General features: G+C 41.3%; 1 protein-coding gene and 1 pseudogene across 2 annotated transcripts in view; one reads left to right on the forward strand and one right to left on the reverse strand.

The window, feature by feature from the left end:
• PRKAR2B (protein kinase cAMP-dependent type II regulatory subunit beta) overlaps nucleotides 1-22,519 on the forward strand; it is a 102,500-nt gene that overhangs the window by 16,757 nt on the left and 63,224 nt on the right. For both annotated transcript variants that reach the window (XM_053218622.1, XM_027071680.2), the window contains exon 2: nucleotides 9,926-9,961. In XM_053218622.1, coding sequence (XP_053074597.1) covers nucleotides 9,926-9,961 — 36 coding nt within the window. The remainder of the gene's footprint in view (nucleotides 1-9,925; nucleotides 9,962-22,519) is intronic.
• LOC106980646 (thioredoxin-related transmembrane protein 2-like) lies at nucleotides 10,277-11,672 on the reverse strand (annotated as a pseudogene).

The raw sequence follows: 22,519 nt of genomic DNA on the forward strand, positions 1-22,519 counted from the left end.
TGTGCAAGCAGGGGAGAGGGAGAGAGAGAATCTCAAGCAGGCTCCACCCATGCTTCGCGTGAGCCTACCACAGGGCTCCATCTCACAACAGAGAGATCATGACCTGAGCCCAAATCAAGAGTCAGCCACTAGGGGCGCCTGGGTGGCTCAGTCGGTTAAGCGTCTGACTTCGGCTTGGGTCATGATCTCACAGTTTGTGAGTTCGAGCCCCGTGTCAGGCTCTGTGCTGACAGCTCAGAGCCTGGAGCCTGTTTTGGATTCTGTGTGTCCCTCTCTCTCTGCTCCTCCCCCGCTCATGCTCTGTCTCTCTCTCTCTCCTTCAATAATAAATACAAAACATTAAAAAAATTTAAAAAAAAAAGTCAGCCGCTTAACTGACTGAGCCACCCAGGCGCCCCCTGAACCTCACGTTTATATGAAACAGATGAAATTCAAAGCCAGGCAAAGCTAAACTGTGGTGATAGAAATTCTAATAGTAGCTCCCTATGGGGTAATGAGGATTGACTGTGTAAAGGGGCTCATGGTGCCTGGAAATGTTTATCTTTTTTTTTTTTTTAAGATTTTATTTTTAAGTACTCTCTACACCCAGTGTGTGGCTCAAACTTACAGTTCCGAGTTAAAGAATTGCACATTATCGACTGAACCAGCTAGGCGAAATGTTTGTATCTTGATTGGAGTGTTGGGTACATACATGTATACATTTGTCAAAATTCATCAAATTGTGCATTTCACCGTATGTCAGTTTCATCTTGATTTTTTTTTAAATTGGAAACATGGATGCTCTTGAAGTCGTTTTCCACATTTTAATTAAAAAGTGCCAGTGTTTTCTACACTGATTATCTTGTGAATTTTTTCATTATTTCTGTCGGACACTAACATCTGGGTTATGTTTTCATAATTATGAGGCATAAATGGGATTGCTTTTTGCTCCTTGTACAAAAAGCCAAAGGTTAGTTAAGCTCTATTGTTTTTAAGTCTATTTTGTATTTTCAGCCAATCCTGTATTTTATCTTACAGGTTTCACAATTTTTTTTTCAGTTTATTTTTGTATTTTTGAGAAACAGAGAGAGCAGAGGAGGGGCAGAGAAAGAGGAAGACTAGAGAATCCCAAGCAGGCTCAGCACTGTCAGCACAGAGCCCAATGTGGGGCTCGAACTCATGAACTGTGAGATGATATCCTGAGCCAAAATGAAGAGTCAGACACCTAACCAACTAAGCCACCCAGGCGCCCCCAGGTTTTACACGTTTAATACTTACATGAATATCACTTAAATTTGTCCATATAATGGTTAGGTGTCAGGAAGCCCACCTGTTATGTTAACTTCCATTGTCACTATTCATTTGGTATTTATTGAACCTAATTTATTTCCAACGGTGTTTTAGACATTGGGGATACAGTAGTGAAGCAGACACACAAGGAAGGACCCTCTGCTCACAGAGCTTGCAGACTACTGGGGGAGGAAGCTGACAATAAACACAATACACTCGATGCCTTGAGATAGCACTTTGAGCGCTGGGAGGAGCTCTAGAAAGGAACTGGAGGGGCCGCTTTCCACTGGGTGTTCACCGAGAGGCTTCGGTGGTGACCTCCCAGCCAAATACAGGAATAGCAGGGCCATGTTCACTCTGTGAAGTCATGGGGGAGGGTTTGAATGTAGCTTTTTGTACCTTTATTATTAGACAGCCTTGATCATAATCCCTGATCATTTTCTCGGTTGGTCTTCGTTGTATTTTTCTTAATTACCCCTTTCTGAGTCTGGTTTGTGTGTGTGTGTGTGTGTGTGTGTGTGTGTCTTTATGGTTGTGTGACACTTTGAACTCTTGTAGCTTTGGGTTTTTCCTGGTAACTAGTCTGGATTGTTCACTTTTTAAAAAAATTTTTTTTAAAAGTTTATTTATTTTTAGAGAGCAAGAGAGAGAAAGAGCATGCATGAGTGAGGGAGGAGCAGAGAGAGAGAGAGGGAGAGAGAGAATCCCAAGCAGGCTCTGCACTCTCAGTGAAGAGCCCAACACAAGGCTCAAACTCATGAACTGTGAGATCATGACCTGAGCTGAAACCAAGAGCTGGGTGCTTAACCGACTAAGCTACCCTGGTGCCCCTAGATTGTTCACTCTTACCAACAGACCATTAGTCTCCACAAAGATCCCCTTTGCATGTATTTAATCAAGTACGTTTAGAAGAGACAGTTTCAGTACACACAGAAGTGGAGATTAAATTTATGTAGTTTTGACAATGGCCTTTCCCTATATCTTCTCTTCTGAGCCCACATTTTAGAATCCTAAAGGTGTTTGGGAACCTTTCTCTCAGCATTGTCATTGCCTCAGTTCTGTGTGTAAATTTATGAGCTTAGCAGCCTTAGGACTCTCCTAAGGTTATTTTCTGCTCCTAAGAGGACATTTTGGGTAAAGTTGTCATGAATTAAAAAGTTGAGAATCAAGTTCATTCATAAGCAAAAGTAAGTAGGAGTGGTTTCTTTTCCTGGTGTAATAGTTATAGTTTATCATCTTGGTGTTTAAAAATATCAGTTATATTTTGAGGAGTTTGGTGTATGAATAGAAAGAACAAAAATGTACATCTTTTTAGTGGTCCTTCAAGCTGGCACTTTCTAAAAGCTCAAGTGTCTGTCTTTCATCCTCCTCTGCCCTGCCTCCAGCCAAGCTCCATATGTCCAGGTGAGTTGGACACCTGATCTCACGTTGTGTAATCAGAAAGGAAGAAGAAAATTGGTTCCCCAAATGCCTGCCCCTCCAACAGTTCCCATCATGTCTGATCACAAGTACTTGGAGGGCACATGGCTCATAATCTGTGTCTCCTGGAGACCAAGACTGGGAAGCTTTGGAGAGTACCCTCCAAGTGTACCTAGGAGCCCCTCTAAAGGCCTAATCCCAGTGGGTTCATGGGCACCGGTGTGCTTGGAAACCAACTCAGAGGCTCACAGGACAGCAGCAAGTAAGAGTATCTCTGAGGATTTGCAAATGTGACCGGGGGCTCATCTCATCATCCTTTGACAAAATATAGAAAATAAGTGGTCCTTCTCAGTGTCAGGAATTAAACATGTGTAAGAAAGTTTGAAATTGTGTCTGTTAGGTTAATTCGCAAAATATTCAGGTTTTGTTGTTTATTTGCTTTTTTGCTGTCAGTCTTTCTTAAAAAAGTTAATTCTTGCTCGGTTCAAGGGTAAGGCTGACTTCACTTTTAATTTTTGAAACACAAGCATAAGATAAATTAATTCATTTTGAGCTAAGTGTTTACTGTGTCAAAAATAATTAGCTAACATGGTCTCAATTTACATAATTTCCAGAATCTTTTATTTAGACAGTTAACAGGTTCAGAAAGTGTGTATTGCTAGAAAAGGCAGCTAATAGGAGAATAGGGATGCTAATTATTTGGTTGATTCCGAGACTACTGTGTACATCTCATTTCAGGGTATATGAACACTTTTCTGCAAAAGCTCCATTTTGCTAATGTGGCTCCAATGTAGACAGTGTGATTGTGTGTGTGTGTGTGTGTGTGTGTGTGTGTGTGTATTTAATGACCATAGACACAACTCACGGCTCTTTCTTCTTCTTCTTCTTCTTTTTTTAATGTTTATTTTCGTGTGAGAGAGAGAGAACATGCTGGTGCCCGAGATGGGGAGGGGCAGAGAGAAAGGGAGACACAGAATCCGAAGCAGGCTCCAGGCTCCGTGCTGTCATCACAGAGCCCGACACGGGGCTTGAACCCACAAACTGTGAAATCATGACCTGAGCCACAGTCGGATGTTTAACCTACTGAGCCACCCAGGTGCCCCAACAATAAATTATTTAAATTGCTACAATGTGTTCCATTACATTGTTTGAACCCATCACCATTAGTGAACCACCCAGGCGCCCCAGAGCTCTTATTTCTTTAACTTGGCGCCTCCTTCACAGTCGTATGCTCAGAGATGTAAACTATGCACGTCTGTCAATCTGGCTTTCTTTTTTTGAAGACCAAACTCATTGGATCATACTTAAAAACTTAAAGCATTTAAGTTTAAAAATCTTCTGTGGAATTTACCTGAATTTTTTGGTTGGGTAGCTGCTTGGCATGGTGTAAATCCTTCAGTCATTTTATTTGAAAATACGACTGGACTTGGTCAAGCTCTTCAGGGACAGGGACTTTTGTATGTCCAGTGCCCTGCATCCACATTCCGTAAAGCAGTAAAATGAGTGGGACAAGGAGACTTGTTCTGTTTACTTCACAGAGTTTATTGATTCCTGCCCTGTGGGTGTTTACTTAGCGCCTTTTGTCTCAAAGCTTTGGCTTTGACCAAGGGCCTTGAAGAGGTGAGGAGATAAGCAGCTGCTGCTGGCACCAGTTGAGCTTGAGTCACAGGTGTGGGAAGCTGTTTTCACTGCCAGAAATAGAGAGACTCATTCAGGTTACCTCAAATAATAGAGCAATTTTCTTGTAAGGACACTCTGAGATTAAAGAAGGCTCAAATCGGTTATACTTCTGGGTCTCCTGAGAGCAGAGGAATTAAGACTAATCCAGTGGAGTATAGTCTGGGAATGGAGGAGATCACTGGTTAGACAAGCTTGTAGATACAGGAACATAGGACTCTTCAGTATTCCACTGGAATGGCAGTTGGGAGAAAGTCAAACCTATGTGAATATTGCCATATTTTTCCTTGAGCATTCACTAAGATCGTAGAGAATATCCCTTACAAGTGTTAGGAGTTGGTGATACGTGGGTAGCTCAGTTGGTTGAGTGTCTGACTCTTGATTTTGGCTCAGGTCATGATTCTGCAGTCATGGGATCGAGCCCTGTGTCAGACTGTGTGCTGAGCCTGTTTGGGATTCTCTCTCTATGGGATTCTCCCCCATTCACATGCACTTGCTCTCTCTCAAAAAAAAAAAAAAAATGCTAGGAGTTTTGTAAATCATATTTGCTTGCTTTTTCAGACAGATGATACATTTCCTATTTTTTTCCTTTTGTATTCTTCTAGTCTGCAGTATTGTGTGTGTGTGTGTGTGTGTGTGTGTGTGTAAGTAAATGCACACAGAGCATCCACAGAATAGGAAAATCTGAAGATGGAAACCAGGAGTCTGGGAAAACTTAATTTGACTTGTCATATTTGAAAACATCATCTGTTAACCTTTTCTTTTGTGAGTTTATACTGCTGTCTACTTACTATGTTTTGGAAAATGGTAATATTAAAATTGGTCATAGTAACTCACAGTAAATAAACATCAGTTTCTTATATTTGAATAGGATTTTGGAATTTACAGGCATTTTCAAAGATGTTTTCTTTAAGTTCTTTAGTTTGTTTTAGTTTTTTTAATTCTTTTCTGAAGTTCTTAAAAAAATTTTTTTTTAGTGTTTATTCATTTTTGAGAGACAGAGACAGAGTGCGAGTGGGAAAGGGGCAGACAGAGAGGGAGACACAGAATTCAAAGCAGGCTCCAGGCTCTGAGCTGTCAGCACAGTGCCCAATACGGGGCTCGAACCCACAAACCATGAGATCGTGGCCTGAACCAAAGTCAGCGCTTATCTGACTGAGCCACCCAGGCACCCCTCTGAAGTTCTTTTAAAATTCTTTCTTAAAACCCCCTGTGAAAGGAAGCAGGCAGGTCTTATTTTTCATATTTTAGAAGTTGAGAATTGAAGTCAAAGTTACACTATCCATACCAGGTGTCACAGAAGGTGTTGGGGCGTGGCCCCAGTCAGGGCAGGCCTCCTGACATCCAGTTGGTTACCCTGCCCTTGTGTGGCAGCCCTCATTGACAGAGTTAACCGGATATTGGCAGTGCCCTTCCTCACCTCCCTCCTACTCCCCTTCTCTGTACCTAGTTCCTGAGAGAGAACACGGCACACTGGGCCCAGATGTACATTGCTTTCTTCACAGCAAGACTCCCATCCTGAATCACAACCTTCTTCCTCATTTTGGTAGCTACACTAACAAATCTAGAGAGATTGTGGAGATTACCATTAGTTTTTTTTTCTTAATGTTTATTTTTGAGAGAGCACGCATGAGTGGGGAAGGGGCAGAGAAAGAGGGGGACAGAGGATCCAGAGTCTGATGTGGAGCTTGAACTCACAAACCACAAGATCATGACCTGAGCTCCTGAAGTTGGATGCTCAACCCACGGAGCTACCCAGGCGCCCTGAGGTTGCGATCAGTTTGCCAAAACTGTGCAAGAAACACTTGTGCTTCGTCCCTGCAAACGGGTATGGAAGGATATGGATATAAGGGATTGAGTTCTTGGTAACTGTTGTCAGAACCCAGTGTTTACCTTGACTACTACATATCACTTGCCTGGTGCTCTCATCTCCTTAATTGCCCCGATACCATGTCCCATTCACTATTGGGAGGTAGAAATGATAGTCATATAACTTGTCTACTCACAATTTAAAAATTGATACAATTTCTAGCAAAAATATAAAGGAGAAATAAAGGAAAGTAATCCATAGTAAGTAAAATGTATACCAGCAGGTGTGGACTTCAGTATGTACGTGGTCATTTAGTATTGGTGACTCAGATACCTGAAGTGGCATTGCTGCAATGACATGATTTTTTTTTTAAATGTTTATTTCTTTATCTTGGGAGAGAGAGTGTGTGTGAACAGGGGAAAGGGAGAGAGAGAGAGAGAGAGCAAGAGAGAGAGAGAGAGAGAGAGAGAGAGAGAGAGAATCCCAAGCAGGCTCTATGCAGTCTGTGTAGAGCCCGATGCAGGGCTGAATCTCACAAATTGTGAGTTCATGACCTGAGCCAAAATCAAGAGTCTGATGATGCTTAACAGACTGAGCCACCCAGGCATCCCAATGACATGATTTTTTGAAATGATGAATGTCTATTAGTAAAAGTCCAAAAAAAAAAAAAAAAAAAAAACAAAATGCAAAAAAATCCTACAAAATCTTTTTGATTTATGGGGTAGTTGTGGCAAATGTAATGTATATTAAAACTGTGTAAAATAATGGTGTTTATATATAAACATTGGAATGATCGAGGTTCTGATGGTTATAAGTTGACTTTTTTTGCCAATCTGAATGTCCAGTGGGATACTTGAAAGCAGTGCAGGACAGAATGGTGAGATTCAGGACAGTTGTTGGTTGTGCATTGTCCACCAGATGCCAAGGACGTCCTCTGAATTACTTCGACAATTGGAAAAAAATGCCTCCACAAAATTAGAATACACTTTCTAGATGGTGATGGCACTTGCATTGCAAATCTCTGCCTTAAACACTTCAGAAAGATGTAGAAACCTAAGGGATCCCAAGAGAACAAAGACTTCCCAACATTTCAGATCAGAAACTACTAGTGCTGTGATTTCATTGTCTCAAGAGCCTGGAGAGAGCAAGAGGGGAATGTCTACTCTATTTTTGCTGCAAGGCTGAGATAGGTTTTTTTGCCTTCCTCATGTCTTTGTTTGCCTGCACTATCTCTTCTCAGCATTCCTGGGGTGGAAATGTTTTGCACTCTCTCTGTTCTCTGTCCTTGGAGTTTGCTGGGGAGGCTTTCGAAATCTAGACTAGGTTCTGAAGGTGATGTGAAAAAGGGGTTTGAAAGCATCTAAGAAAACTTCTTCCTTTATGTGGTAAATATACATAACATTCAGTTTACCCGATGAAAGGTTTTTAATAGAAGTAATTTGTCACTTTGCAAATATATGGTTAAATTATTGTGATATATAACGTAATGGTAACTATCTCCCTTGATCAGCTGGAAAGATAGAATTTTCTGTTAACTGTAGTATTTTAATCATAGGGCTTGTGAATTGTTTCACAGAATTAATCCTGGGGCACCTGGGTGGCTCAGTCAGTTAAGCGCCCGACTTCGGCTCAGGTTATGATCTCATGGTTTGTGGGTTCAAGACCTGTGTCGGGCTCTGTGCTGACAGCTCAGAGCCTGGAGCCTGTTTCCAATTCTGTATCTCCCTGTCTCTCTGTCTGTCCCTCCCCTGCTCATGCTCGGTCTCTCCCTCTCAAAAATAAATAAACATTTAAAAAATTTAAACTTTGAAAAAAAAATTAATCCTTGGTAACAGTGGGAATCCACATGGAAGGAAATATTTACCTATTATTGTGTGATTTCAGGAGTTAGCAATTTTGCTTTCTCTTTTCTCTGAGGCAGCATTTTGGTGCTAGATGTGCCTCGGTTCACATTCTCCAGCTCTGCCACAGAGTGGCTTTGTGATCTAAAGCAAATGAGTATCTCTGAGCTTTACTGTAAAAATGTCCTCATCAGTAATATGGCCACGCTGATATTTAATACAGTTGTTGCAAAGGTTCCTGTAAAACATTTGACACAGTTTTGTTCTAGTACAAGTTCCTACGTATCCACATTTTTCATGGAGTATAACCACGGTGCAGATAAAATTTTTGTCTTTTTAACGAATTTTTTTTTAGTTTATTTATTTATTTTGAGAGAGAGCAGAGTGAGTGGGGGAGGGGCAGAGAGAGAGAGAGAGAGAATGGGTGCTGCGGCCCAGAGAGATCATGACCTGAGCTGAAACCAAGGATCGGAATCTTAACTGACTGAGCCCCTCTGGGTACCCCTTTCTTTGTCTTCTTTTTTAACCTGACCTATTTCCATAGTGTAAACAATTTTTATAATTACTGTTTTGAAGTATTAAAAAGTATTATAGCATATAATGACATTTTGCCACGAAATATACTGTGGACATGATGTCCTTTCTGTGTATAATATGAACCTTAACCTTACCTGCTTATCTCAAGAAATAAAGCTCTTGAAAACCTCACTTCTTGCCATAACTGTTAGCAAAAGCAGGAGGAAACAACAGGCCTGAGTTGAGTCTGGGCAGTGGGCCCATCGTAGGCTTCCCCGGTGAGAGATGCACGTCCACAGACCACCCTTTAGTATGCCGTTTTGGAGGCCTTGACCTCCGGGCTGCACAGAAATGATCAGAACTATAAATATTAAATCTGAGAATACCAAAGATATACTGTGCTTCACTTCATAATGATTTCAGTGTAAATGAGCATTTTTCATTTTGTCTTCTCTTTTTTTTTTTCCATTGTGAAAGTGATGCTGCTACATAGAAGTCTCCTGTCGACCAAGAAAGAATCCACTGAAGGTTTAAGCAGACAGACATTTATTTGGGCTAATTAGAATTGCAATTCAGGAAGCACAGATTCAGGGAGAAACCCGAATCCTAGGTTGTTGCTGGATCCAAGGAGGTCAAAGGACAGGGTCGAGTTATCAGTCAGAGGGCCAAGGGTATAGTTCTCGTTCAGGTCCTCTGTGCAGCACAGGGATTGAAACTAAATTACCTGGGATTGGTTGGGTTAATATGCAGATAAGAGGTTGAGCTTGTTCAACTGCATTGGCTCCTTTTGAAGTGCAGAGTGAGGTGAATTCTGGTGTCCCCATGAGGAGGAAGTTCACGCCCAGCTGAGGGCTTGCAGCTGGCTGAAAGGGTTTTTTTCCTTAAAGGTCATGGTTTTTCTGATGAGGTCGTGCATAGATTCCTCCTCCTCTGTGGCCCCCCAGCTCTGTTTTAAAAAGAGACTCTGTTAGCTAGGCTTGTTTCCTGTATTTTGAAATCTCCTTTTATAAGACATATTGATTTTTCTTTCCCTAGTAGTATTTCTGTTAGATAAATCTCTAAAAGTGGAGACACACAAACCCTGCATGGTCCTTGATGTGATTGCCAAGTTGTTTCCAAAGATATTATGTAGATTTACATAGAGATCCCTAGTCAAGTAGTTTCAGCCATCCAAAACTTGGGATTTTTTAAAATTTAAAGTGTTTTGTGGGAGACTAATTTAACAGGTGAAATTTTAATTTTAATTTCTTGGCTACTAGTGAATTTAAACATTTAATTTTCATATATTTGTGACATTTCCTTTTGCATTATTTATTCTTATTTTTCCTCTATTAACTTATGTAATAATATGTATAATAATATGTAATCATATTGTTTTGTTTTTTTCTTTTAGCTCCGGTAATAAACCGATTCACAAGGCGCGCCTCAGGTAAGCCAGCCTGTATTGTGATTTTACTTATTAATGGTGACATTTCTTAACTAATAATAGTGGTATTGGACAAGAAGATATGGTGAGAATAATTACTGTGGACTAATGATTTATTTGTCGGTCATTTTCCCTGAAAACAACCATGTGATGTAATCAAGAACTAGGAAATAATTGGAAATGGCCTCTCAGTGTTTAAACTTACAATCAGACGGTGCATTGGAGCTAATGCACCTTTTTTTTTTTTTTAAAAGGAAATCCCAGTTTCTTTATTATTGAAAACCATCAACTGGTTGTTGGAAGTAGGAGACTAAGTGAAACCTCATACCTGCCCAAGGGCTTTCTCCTGAGCCCCACCATACAAAGGAACGTCTCAAACCTATGCCCTTTCCTCCCAAACTCCAAAAATTAGGGGGATTATTCAAAACTATCTCCAATGAGTAAACTCAGTGGTTAAAGGTTTCTTCTGGGGACCAGTGACAGAGTTAGCCTTATTAATGAAGGCCACAGACCAAGCCAGAAATGCCTAAAGAAGTAAGGGTCCTTGAGGGAAAAATCCTAGTACAGGCTCCATACCTAGGCATTTTCTGTTAGGTTTAATATAATCTAGGCAGACTGTGCAGGTCCCCTAAGAGGAAGGATGAAAACACTGCCCGGTGGAGACATGTGAGTGGTGGACAGCAGCTGATACTCTGACCCAAGCTTGGAAGGCAAGCATTTCCTCCTCCATCATCAGAGATCTCTCCCTTCTTCCAGTGAAAGTTGGCCACAGCAGTGGAGGCCTTCCCAGAGGGTTCCTGTCAATTCCCTGAAAGCCTCCTTAAAATCAGAAGCAGCACCCTGCCTAACTGAGGCAGAGCCAAAGGGAAAACATAAATAAAAGGCCCAGGCCTCAGGCAGGGCCTGTGGTTAAGGAAGGGGCAGGACCTCAAAGGTGAGGAAGCACTGACAAGGCAGGGATTCTATTTGTCCTTCTTGCTTTCCCGTCTGGCGCTTCGGTGGTGGTTGGGGCCACAGGCTGCTCCTCAGGGATGTGATCTCCAGCCTTTGATAGCTTCTTGGCCCTTTGATACAGCTCATTCAAATTGAATTCTCGGATCACATTCTCCTCAGAAGGTGCAAGAGACAGCTCATCCTTTTTTGTCAATCTGTGGCTGCCGCATGACCTCCTTGCCACCTTGGAACAGGATCAGAGTAGGGAGCTGCTTGGCGAGGGGCGACATGCTCACTTTGTACCGTGTACTAACATCAGTGTGGCGTCCAACGTCCACCTTCCCCAAATTTAGCCCTGTACAGTTGTACTTGAGGGAGAGGTAAGCATAGATAGGAGCAAACGACTGGCAGTCATTAGACCAATTGGCAAAGAACGCCACAATCTAGGTGACCCTCCTTTTCCACTCCAGCTCTTCATCAATGGTCTTGTCATTGAAGTACTTGATATACTCAGGGCCCATATCCGGCTGGGGGTGGGGGGCCTTGCATGTCATCAGGAACACTATGCGAAGTGTGATGTAAAGCAGGCCCATACGAAAATCCAGACGGAAGAAAAGAATTGCATTGGCCACTTTACTAAACGTGAAGTTGTTGCCTGTATGTTGCTCCACAGCGATAGATCTGTGGTTCTTCATCATCCTGGTGGCACTGAGGAACATCAGGATCTCTCCTTCTTTCCAGTCAGAGTCACACAGGTTGCCGTCTTCGTGTTGCGTGGGGAGACTCCCAATGCACCTTTTTAAATGGAGACCCTCACCCCAGTTTTATTCCTGCTCTTGATCAGTTATTGTCTACATGGTTAGCTGATGTACCAGCCACAGTTCAGAAGCAGTGATTTAGAAGATGGGTAAAGGACACCCTAGAAACAGTGGTGGATGAGAGTTTTTAAGAAGGGACAGGATAACTGAAAATACGGGTGGGAGAACTTGTCGTCCTGAGGCCATTTGGAATGGGAGCTAATTGCTTTACATTTGTTAATGCCCCTGAGGCTCTTGCTGTCTTAGAGATATCATAGGAACCGAATGCCTAGTCACAGTGATAGACTTTCGCCACTCACGAGTGCTTGAATTAGATTCTTGGTATGGTGCACTACCTGCATTGGTAGGGAATACTGGACACAGTTGAGAACATTTCTGTCCAAAATGGTTTAAGTAAAGTGAGTTTGGGCATTGAAGTGGATCAACTATTTGGAAAAGTTACTTCCATGGAGTGCCTTCTTCTCTGAAGACAAATGACACTGCTAGGTTTGATTTGAGAAAATTACTCTTTCTTTTAAATATGACTAGAATTTTTTTGTTGTTGTTGAAAAACATAAGGTAGATGTTTCAGACACATCATTTTTGACATTTACATAACACAGATGAGTAATTTATTTCATAAAATAACCTCATTTCCATCTGTGCTGTATCATTAAAGGTGTTTTAAGGTTAAGTTTTATTTTTTATCTGCTGGCAATTACTGGTACAATTTATTCTTTTTTTTTTTTTTAATTTTTTTTTAATGTTTATTTATTTTTGAGACAGAGAGACAGAGCATGAACGGGGGAGGGTCAGAGAGAGGGAGACACAGAATCTGGAACAGGCTCCAGGCTCTGAGCTGTCAGCACAGAGCCCGACGCGGGGCTCGAACTCACGGACCGCGAGATCATGACCTGAGCCTAAGTCGGCCACCTAACCGACTGAGCCACCCAGGCGCCCCTGGTACAATTTATTCTTATTCTGTAGTGACAAATCTGTGAGGAAAGAGGCAGGGATTAAGTAGATGTGCTGTGTGGGGATAGTATCTACTTCATCCTCCTGAGCTTTTTGTATGCTGAAGACATACTTATTTTAAATGTTGCAAACAAGGAGCGGATCGTAATGGCTTTTGTGGAATGAGGAATTCTGCTTTATGTCAGCAAGGCATCGGACGTTATCCCAGAGTAGAGCCATCAAATGTGAAGGTGCTCCAGTGCAGGGATGTTGTCTTTTATGAGCAGTGGTGGCAAAAGAGAGGAGCAATAAGATGGAATCTGTAGTGTGGTACCTTGTCTTCTTGTAAAATTCTTTCCACAGCCACATAGTTTAGGAGTTTTAGATTAAATTGTCTCCTTTTCTGTATCAAACTGTGTGATATGAGACATTTATATCTGGGCAAGTTGCATTAGTGTTTGTTGTACAGTATACTTACCATCAACTGATAAATCAGGGGCTCCAGCATGTAGGTAAATTTTGAAGCACCATTATTTTCATATCTCTACCACCACTAAGTCTGTGTCCGGTGTATCTTGGGAAGACTTGGTTGGAAATGTAGAGAAGGTGGAATGCCAGCAAAGAAACACTCATTAAAGTCAAACGTTGTGCTTATTCCTAGAATCACGGGCAATAGGAAATGTCAGGAAACAATCTGACTTAAAGAAAAACAAACAGGATGATGTCAAGCTTAAGGGTTGCACTATGTATAGCAATAAGCCTCAAAAGGAGTAAAAATTGTTACCCTAGTAATATAACATGCTGAAACTCATTATGAGAGTGAATCTTGACATGGAAGGAAAAGACGACCAGCTTTTGGAGACCCCCTGTGCTAAGCATTTTATGTACATCTTCAGTCTTTCAGGCAAGGAAAATAAAATCATATTTACTACCTTAGATAAAAAGAGCAGTGCTATAAGAAGGAAAAAAAGGAATGGGACCTGTTAATCATCTACATGTCTGTAATTTATTTGACTTTCTAATTTTTTTATAGAAGTTTGTCTAAAACTATTCCAGGAAAGAAAATATTCGAACAGTCTTAAGCCATCCTGAGGAGGAAATTCTGTAGTTCTCTTTGTTAATTTAGTGGCTCAAAGTAACTTAATTTAGTAGTAGAGATATATGTCAGTTTCTTTTAAAGTATCATTTCCTGAAAATAATAAATGTCTACTTAAAATGTAGAACTTCATACTTGGTCATTAACAATAATTCTTAGGATATCTTTTTCTGATGGAGTTTTATTTCAGAAATAAATTTTCTTTTCAGAAATAAACTATAAAACTTATGTAAGACCTTTAATTTTGAAAAAAAAAATAAGTCAGGTAAAATCAACCAGAAGCTTATGCGATATGAGTTTTTTTCTTATTCACTATTTTTAAATAATAATTACAACAGTAACTCCTGTGTAACATGATATAACAGGCTATGGGTATTGCTAGGTAATCAGTCTCTGTTGATTGAGTGAAAACAGAGAATATGTTACAATATATTTCTCAACTTGTGGCTGAATTCTCTAAATCTTTTAGGTTTTGGCTTTTGCTATTCATACTCCATCTTTCAAAAGTGAATATTTCAACCTGAGTAATTGGAATAGAACATTTCTCCTTTTTGTGTCTTTTTCATTTATTATAGTTCATGAGGATGAGGCAATGCTTATGTTAAAAAAGTATTTAACAAATACATCATTTAGGATCATTTTGGAGAGCCTGGGTGGCTCAGTCAGTTGAGTGTCCAGCTTCAGCTCAGGTCATGATCTCGTGGTTCATGAGTATTGAGCTCTGTGTTGGGCTCTGTGCTGCCAGCTCAGAGCCTGGAGCCTGCTTCAGATTCAGTGTCTCCCTCTCTCTTTGCTCCTCCCCCGCTCGTGCTCTGTCTCTCTCTATCTCTCAAAAATAAATAAACATTAAAAAAATTATTTAGGATCATTTTTGCACCTTAAACAACACTGTTTCTGCTCAACTCTCTTCATATGTTTTTAGTGCCTGCCTACAAACCTGTCAGTTTTTATTTCTATACGTAGAAGGAATCTGTATCACCTAGCAATTTTCTAACAAAATTCCTAGAGTCTTTAAGAGCATGTAGAGGTTTCACGGCTTCATAAGCTGGTTTTCCACTAGGTACAGGAATGAAAGTACAGTATGGGATGATTGATTAGTGGAAACCCAGATGGGTGTTCGATTGGTTCAGTTCTGCAAAACATGACTGGAACTGTCAGGTGTCTTCCAAAATCCAAATGAAACATATCTTTGATATCTTCCTGACAAGCACCCCATAACCTTAATTTTATCATTTTTAAAAATTTTTATTTTTATTGAGATTCAGTCGACATATGACGTGTGTGTATTTAAGGTGTACAGTGTGTTGTGGCACATGGGTGGCTCAGTTGGTTGAGTGTCTGGCTCTTGATTTTGGCTCAGGTCATGATCTCAGGAATTGAGTCCACGTCAGGCTGTGCACTGACAGTGTGGAGCTTGCTTGGGATTCTCTCTCGCTGTCTCTCTGCTCCTCCTCCACTTGTACTTGTGCTCTCTCTCAAAATAAACCAAAACAAAAAAATTAAGGTGTAAGATGTGTTGATTTGATATATTTGTATGATGTAACATGATTACCCATAGCCTTATTTTTAAGCAGTACCCTGTGATCCTAGTTTCGAGCAAAAGAAATCCTACTTTTGTTCTTTTTTTTAACCCATTTCTGCTCTTCATCATCACTTCTTATCGGGACATCTTTTTTAAGTACACAGAAGTCATACATAATCTATTTTATAATAACATGAGCTATTATGTGATTATATGTAACATACATAAAATTAACATAAAATACACATAATCTATTTTAGAATTTTGATGGCATTAACATTGACTGTTTGGAGTATTTTGGAAGATTTTTCTTCTTGGTGGAAAAATGGCAATATACCGTTCATTCTCATTATTAAAAATTAATGGTAGCAGTAGACACAGTCATTTGAAGAGTAAAACTTTACACAGACAGCAGTCCTGTTGCATTGTTGTTCATCTAGTATATTATATGAGAAAGACTCTAGAGTGTGGGATTTCACAGACTTGAGTTCAGATCACCTGTTTACTGTTTGGATTTGCATGTAAATTATTTACCACCTTGAGTTTTACTTTTTTCTTTTCATTTTCTTTCAGTTTGGGATCATAACAGCTATAGTCAGTCTTGTTACGATGGTTAAGCTAGATGATTTTTATAAAGCGGAGTGTCTAGGCTGTCAAAAATGTTAGCGGTCAACCGTCTTTTCTGCACATAGTTTAAAACAAAACAAAACAATAAAACCCTCAGTGCTGTGCCCTAGCCTGTCATAAATAAGCCTTGGGGCGTCATAGCACTATTGGATATCATGCCTTAATATGGGTCATCTCTTTTTACTGTTTTCACATTATAGCTTTTAAAAAGATTATAATGGTTTTCCTCTGTGGGTTTGTCTCTGAATTGAAGAAAAAAGAAAAAAAAGAAATTTCTCTTTACTCTTGAGATAGTGCCTTGCAGTATGAAGTCAGACCTCTCTCTGATTTTGTTTAACCCCAGGATTTTACTTTGAAAAAAGTCAAGCCTATAGAAGAGTTTGAAGAATAGTTCAGTGAACACTTTTCTCTAGATTTCCCACTTGTTCCTATTTGACCCTTCTCCTTGCTTTCGTACACACGCTCATACCCACACTTTGTTTTTTTACTGAACCTTTTAGGAATTATGAATACTTCATGTGTATCTGCTAAGAACAAGGTCATTGTTCTGCATAATACTACACTCAAGGAATTTAACCTTGGTACAATGCTGTTATCTAATATATACAGTCCAGTGTCCTCAGTTGTCTTGGTATTTCCTCTCTTCCTGTATAAAGGATAGCCAAGCTTATTCAAGGATTTTATGTTGCTTTTAACTGTCATGACTCCGTTTTTCTGATCTTTTACAAACTGACTCCCTAAAATTTTTGAAAGCTGCTTGCTTGCTTGCTTGCTTTCTTTCTTTCTTTCTTTCTTTCTTTCTTTCTTTCTTTCTTTCTTTCTTTTTGCAGTTCTGGAGGTTATCCATATCAATGAAACTGTCCCCTGTATCACCAGTTGTGAAGTCTTAGCTCACATGGGCATGTCCACTGTCTGGTCACAGTGCCCCGTGGGTGACCGTGAAGCATTTGCATCGAGTACTGCTTTATTTAGTACCGCTTTCACGGATACTGTTGAGCATTACTTGCTCTAATACATAATTATTTCTTATAACAGAAGTGAAAATGGAACTCCAAATTATGAATTTGGTAATTTTCTTTTCTCATGTAGATAATTAGCCACTTTTCAATTTTTAACCATCATAAGAGCATTGAATTTTGTAGTGTATTTTTAACAGAGCTAAAGTTTTATAATTTTCTCTATGTTGGCATTTAGAGTAATTCAGAGGTGAAATTAAAGTCTTTAAATTTCACACACCCTACTGTGTAAAATGATATATTAAAAACTCAGTAAAATCACCAAAAACAGAAAATGATTAGTCCTCAGGAAAGTAGTGAAATAGCTAAAGTTCAGATCTTTTATTGAATCCAATTCAGGGGACATATGTTTCCTTGATTTAGGGAACATATGCTTCCTTTTGTTTTGTTGTAGAAATACTGTGTGGCTTTGGTGTTCATTGTTTTCTTTCTTTCAAGTTCTGTGATGAGAGCTTTTAACCCCCGTATTTTTTTTTCAAGAGGTCATTCTCATGTTGTCCAACTAATTTGCTGGAGTGGATATATCTACGTTAATACTTTATTTTTGAACTGAATTTTGGAAGCTCATTTCAAGCTTGCTAATCACGAACACTACATAATGCATACAAGGAGGATGCTGCTTTAATTAATTCACTAATTCATTCTGCAGACATCTATTGCATCCCTCCTGTGTGCCAGGCATAGTGGTAGGAGATGCCAGAAGATACGATGCGGCCCTTCGGAAGTTCACAGCCTAGCAGGGGAGCTGGCTGTGACTGTGGGTGGTGAATACCATAATAGCCACAAAGGGAAAGGGAGAAAACATACAGTTCTTCCAGCACAGCTCACAGAAAGGATGCTGGTCGCTAGAGCTTATAACATGAGTTTCAACAGGAAAACAAGGGGAGTATCTGTGCATTGTCACTAAGAGCTACCTGTTTTTATCATAAAGTCCTTTCTCCTCGGATGGTGCTCTCTTCTTACCCCGGCAGCAAGTACCTTGTGGCGTGGAGTAAACAGCTGCCTAAGGCTGTGGACAGCAGGGTCTTAAGGCCAGGATTTATTTCTGTGTTTAACTCACCATTCCTTCAAAATTTAGTGTCTCTCTTATCAGAAGAGACAGTATAGGCTCTGGATTCAGGGGGACCTGGGTTGAAATACCAGCTTTGCTACTCACATATCCACTTATTAAAAGTGTGTGTGTGGTGGTGGGGGTGGGGGGTGCCTGGGTAGCTCAGTCGGTTAATCATCCAACTTCTACTCAGGTCATGATATCACGGTTTGTGGGTTCCAGCCCCGCATCGGGCTCTGTGCTGACAGCTCGGAGCCTGGTGCCTGCTTTGAATTCTGTGTCTCCTTCTCTCTCTAACCCTCCCCTACTTGCGCTCTGTCTCTCTCTCAAAAATAAATAATAAACATTTTTTTAAAAAGTGTGGCGGAGGGAGGAGGGGCGGGGGGCTTCATCCCCTTATTAAGGCTCAGTTTCTCCAGGTATAAAATGGGATAATACACATCTCATAAGATTATCTTAGTGATGAAACAGTAGATAATCCGTGAAAAACACAACACAGTATTCTCTCCAGTTTGGTTTCACAGTATGAGCCTATGGTCCAGATGTGTCTTCTGGATAGACAGAGCTTCCCGGAGTCTGGACTGGATGTGAAGGTAGGTCAGAATAGCTTGTGGACTGCAAAGCTTGACATGGAGAATTCATTGGAAAGATGACATCTAGGGGCAAGGCTGAAATCAAGAGGCAGACGGTTTAACTGAGGCAGCGGGATGAAACCAGAGGGGCCAGCAGTGGGCAAGGGGGAGTGAAATGAGGGGGTGGAAAGTGGACCTAGAGAGTTCTCTGAGATGCCAGAGCACAGCACCCCCCGACCTCCCCCCCCCCCACACACACACCTGGGCTCTTTGTCTAGGCTTCTCCCTCCGGTGGGGTGGAAGTGGTTTTAAGCCACTTTATGTACCTGTTACCTTCCTGTGCCCAGACCAATGTTGAAATGGATTCTTGCCTGTGATGCGTTACGAATAAAACCAAGTGAGCAGTGGAAGTACTGCTCCTGTCTCTTCACGGCCTCTCCCCTGTCCTCCTCCCTGCTCCAGCAGTACTGATTTACTGACACTTCTTAAGCATGCCATGTGCTCGCATACCTTAGCATGCTGTGGTAAAGAGAGCCCGGTGGGATCCATGGGCAGTGTTGAGTCTCTGGTTCTTTTTGGTTAGGCCCAGGCATGCCGATAGACATCTCAAGGCCAATGAGAAAGTCTGTATCTCTTGAACTTAATTGCATTTTCTTCAAAATCCTTGCACCCTCCAGGGAAGGGAGAACATGCTGATAGACATCTCAAGGCCAATGAGAAAGTCTGTATCTCTTGAACTTAATTGCATTTTCTTCAAAATCCTCCTTGCACCCTCCAGGGAAGGGAGAAAGGAAGGCAGTAGTAAGAAACATGATCTGCAGTTCGGGGGGGTGGGGGGGCAGGGCAGGGCAGGGTTTCTTTCTGCTCCCAGGGTGGTCTGTCTTCACACCAGCAGATACAGAGGGACTTGGCAGATGGCTTGGGAAGCCTTTGTAGCCCATTGGGTCTCTCGTGTGTCTTGGTTCACTGCCAGCTGCCTTGTAGACCAGACACGAGTAGCTAGAATGCAAAGCATTCTCTGATTGTGATCAGAGGTTAGGTCACTGCTCCCCAAACTCTGTATGTGGAGGGAGGATGAGTCTCCCTGCCCCCAGTCCATTGCAGGCCAGTACTTTTGTAAAATAGGGTAAACTTGCCACTGCAGCATCAAATGCCATAATAGACCCTAAACACCCCACTCTGTGTTCCCTTCCCTGTGGACTGGTGGCTTCGGGGGCCATGACCTCGGTGAGCTCTGTAGGAGATAGGCGTGTTCTCCCAAAATGTTTTTATGAAGGAAAAGTGCACATTTACTCAAAAATCACTGATTATCAAAACCAAAAACCTTTTTTTTACTCCTTTGGCATTTTGTGAGAACTGCCTGAGTGTGACTGGTGCTCTTTGGAGTGGTAGAATGGTGGGGCCCTGCCCCACGCCACGGGGACACATGTCGCTGCCTGTACCCAGCACCCGCCTGTTCACCTGTTCATCTGAAACTCCAGAGGCTCCCCTTCTCTGGCTTTCCTATAACTCCTCCCCCAACTATGTCCCCTACCCCTCAGCATTATTTCTTTCTTTCTGGATGTCACCTGTAGGTAGGGTAGGTACTCAATGCTCCTGTTACACGTGTTTACACACGTCATTTGTGTTTACACATCATTTGATGCTGTGGTTTGTTGTTCACAGTTAATGAATTGAGAGGAGAGGGCATTTGTAGATGAAGTCAAAGAAAAAGCAGGGTGAGATGTGAGGAAGCGGGAGCCATATGTAGCAGGATGGAAAGATTTGGCCAGACGTGCACAATGAAGTTTAAGATTCCTAAGGGAAGGACCAATATAGGTGTGGTTATGGTTGAGACTGAAGCTCAAAACACTTGAGGATGGGCAAAACTGGAGTAGAAAAAGCACAGAGACAGATACCAATCAGGAGGGGCGCCTGAACCCGTGAATCTCAGAAGAGCCCCCCACGTTGGCCTGGGAGTACCAGTTAGCCGTGTGGATGCCCACTTGGGGGGGGGGGGGCATGAGAGTCCCTTACTGTCTGTTGGGGTTCTGCTGTGTGCAGGGAGTGGGGCTTTCTAAGTGAGGTGGTGTTCTTGGGGGAAGAGCCTGGTTTCAGCTGAGGGGGGATATGTTGGGAATGCTTTGTAAAAGCACTTGAGGGTGTGAGGACAGTGTTGGAAAGGAGGGTGGGAATGGATGGGAGAAATCCCCAGGTCAGCAGTTACTATTGCCAGGCACTGTACAGTTACCATTGCTAGACATCGGGTGCAGCAAATGCTCCCGGACCTGAAGATGGTACAGTCCAATGGGGGAGGCTTAAAGGAGTGTAGAGATGAAACTGGGGAGAAGGTGGTTGTCTGGAGTCTCGCACATTGTGGGTGACCAAGGTAACAGAGCAAAGAGGGCGTGGTTGGATCAAGGATCTTCAGGTCGTAACTTACTTGTTATGGATGCTTGTTTAACTAAACTTTCTTTAAGGCTGTCTCCATCAGGTTCCCAACGAGAGCACTTTCACTGTCTGATATTTACCTTAATTACAACAGGTAATATGGTATAGAAGTGAAGAGCTTGGATTTGAGGTCATTCTGTCATTTCTCTCTCTCTCTCTCTTTTTTTTAAGTAGGCTTCATGCCTAGCACAGAGCCCAACATGGGTATTGAACTCACAACCCTGAGATCAAGACCTGAGCTGAGATCAAGAGTCAGACGCTTAACAGATTGAGCCATCCAGGTGCCCCCGTTCTGTCATTTCTTGGTCAGATATTCAAAGAGGGCCTAGGATGTGTTTGGCACTGGGCCTGAGGTAGACAGACATAGTTTAGGACCTTGGTTGCACCACTTACTAGCAGTGTGACCTTGGGCAACGTAAAACACCTTCGTTAAAACTGGGTTGTAATACATGAAGAGAATGCATGCAAAGCTCTTTCATTTTTTTTTTTTTTTTTTTAAAGCACAATGCCTGATTCCTAGTGAGTGCTAAATAAACCTTTAGGTATCATTAGGCTCAATTTATCAAATTTTACTCTAGCAAAAATACTGTAATACTAGTATCCCTGTTGTTTTCTCCTGTAATTTATCCCACTTCATTTTAATTGGCCAGAGTACATAATTCTGTGACTCTTCTACAGCCAAATCTCCTACTGCAACCTTAGATTGACATAACATTGTATCAATATTTGGGGGAGATGGGAAAGATTTCTCTCAGATGCAACATTCTTTAGCTTTTTAGTTAAAATCAGAAAAACAACTTTAGTCACCCCTAGATTCTAAACTGTATTCTTAGACTGTTATTTTGAAAATAAATTGATCTGCCTTTTGAATTTTAACTTTTAATTTTAATCAGCTGTATATAAATGCAGGTTCCCCCACCCCCATCATCAGAAGGGACCAGCTGATTTGAGGAGCTGATTGCTAGAAAGTATTACTGTGAAGTGTGGAGACTGACTCTCTCGGTGCCAGCCGTGTATTTTATATTAGCTAATCATTTGATCATGTTTTCTGATATTTCAAAAATTAATGACACAACCTAAAACTGGAAAGTGAATCCGGATCTTCTCTTTCTTTTATCATCTTTGGCCTTGAATTGCTAAAACCAGAGAACATTGATTTCATAGTTGCTGTTTTACTAAGACAATATAGCTAAACTGCCAAAAGATTAAAATACAGATTGAAGATATATTGTTTTTAGAATGGTAGAAAAGAGGGGCGCCTGCATGTCTCAGTCGGTTAAGCATCCAACTTTGGCTCAGGTCATGATCTCATGATTGGTGTGTTCAAGCCCTGCATCAGGCTCTGTGCTGAAAGCACAGAGCCTGGAGCCTGCTTCAGAGGGGGCGTGCCTCCCTCTCTCTCTCTGTCTCAAAAATAAACAGTAAAAATTTTTTAAAAATGATACAAAGGAGGAGCCTTCCATATGAAAGCACAGAGCCTGGAGCCTGCTTCAGAGGGGGCGTGCCTCCCTCTCTCTCTCTGTCTCAAAAATAAACAGTAAAAATTTTTTAAAAATGATACAA

Source organism: Acinonyx jubatus, chromosome A2 (assembly GCF_027475565.1).
Source record: "Acinonyx jubatus isolate Ajub_Pintada_27869175 chromosome A2, VMU_Ajub_asm_v1.0, whole genome shotgun sequence".
Classification (NCBI taxonomy): Eukaryota; Metazoa; Chordata; class Mammalia; order Carnivora; family Felidae; genus Acinonyx; species Acinonyx jubatus.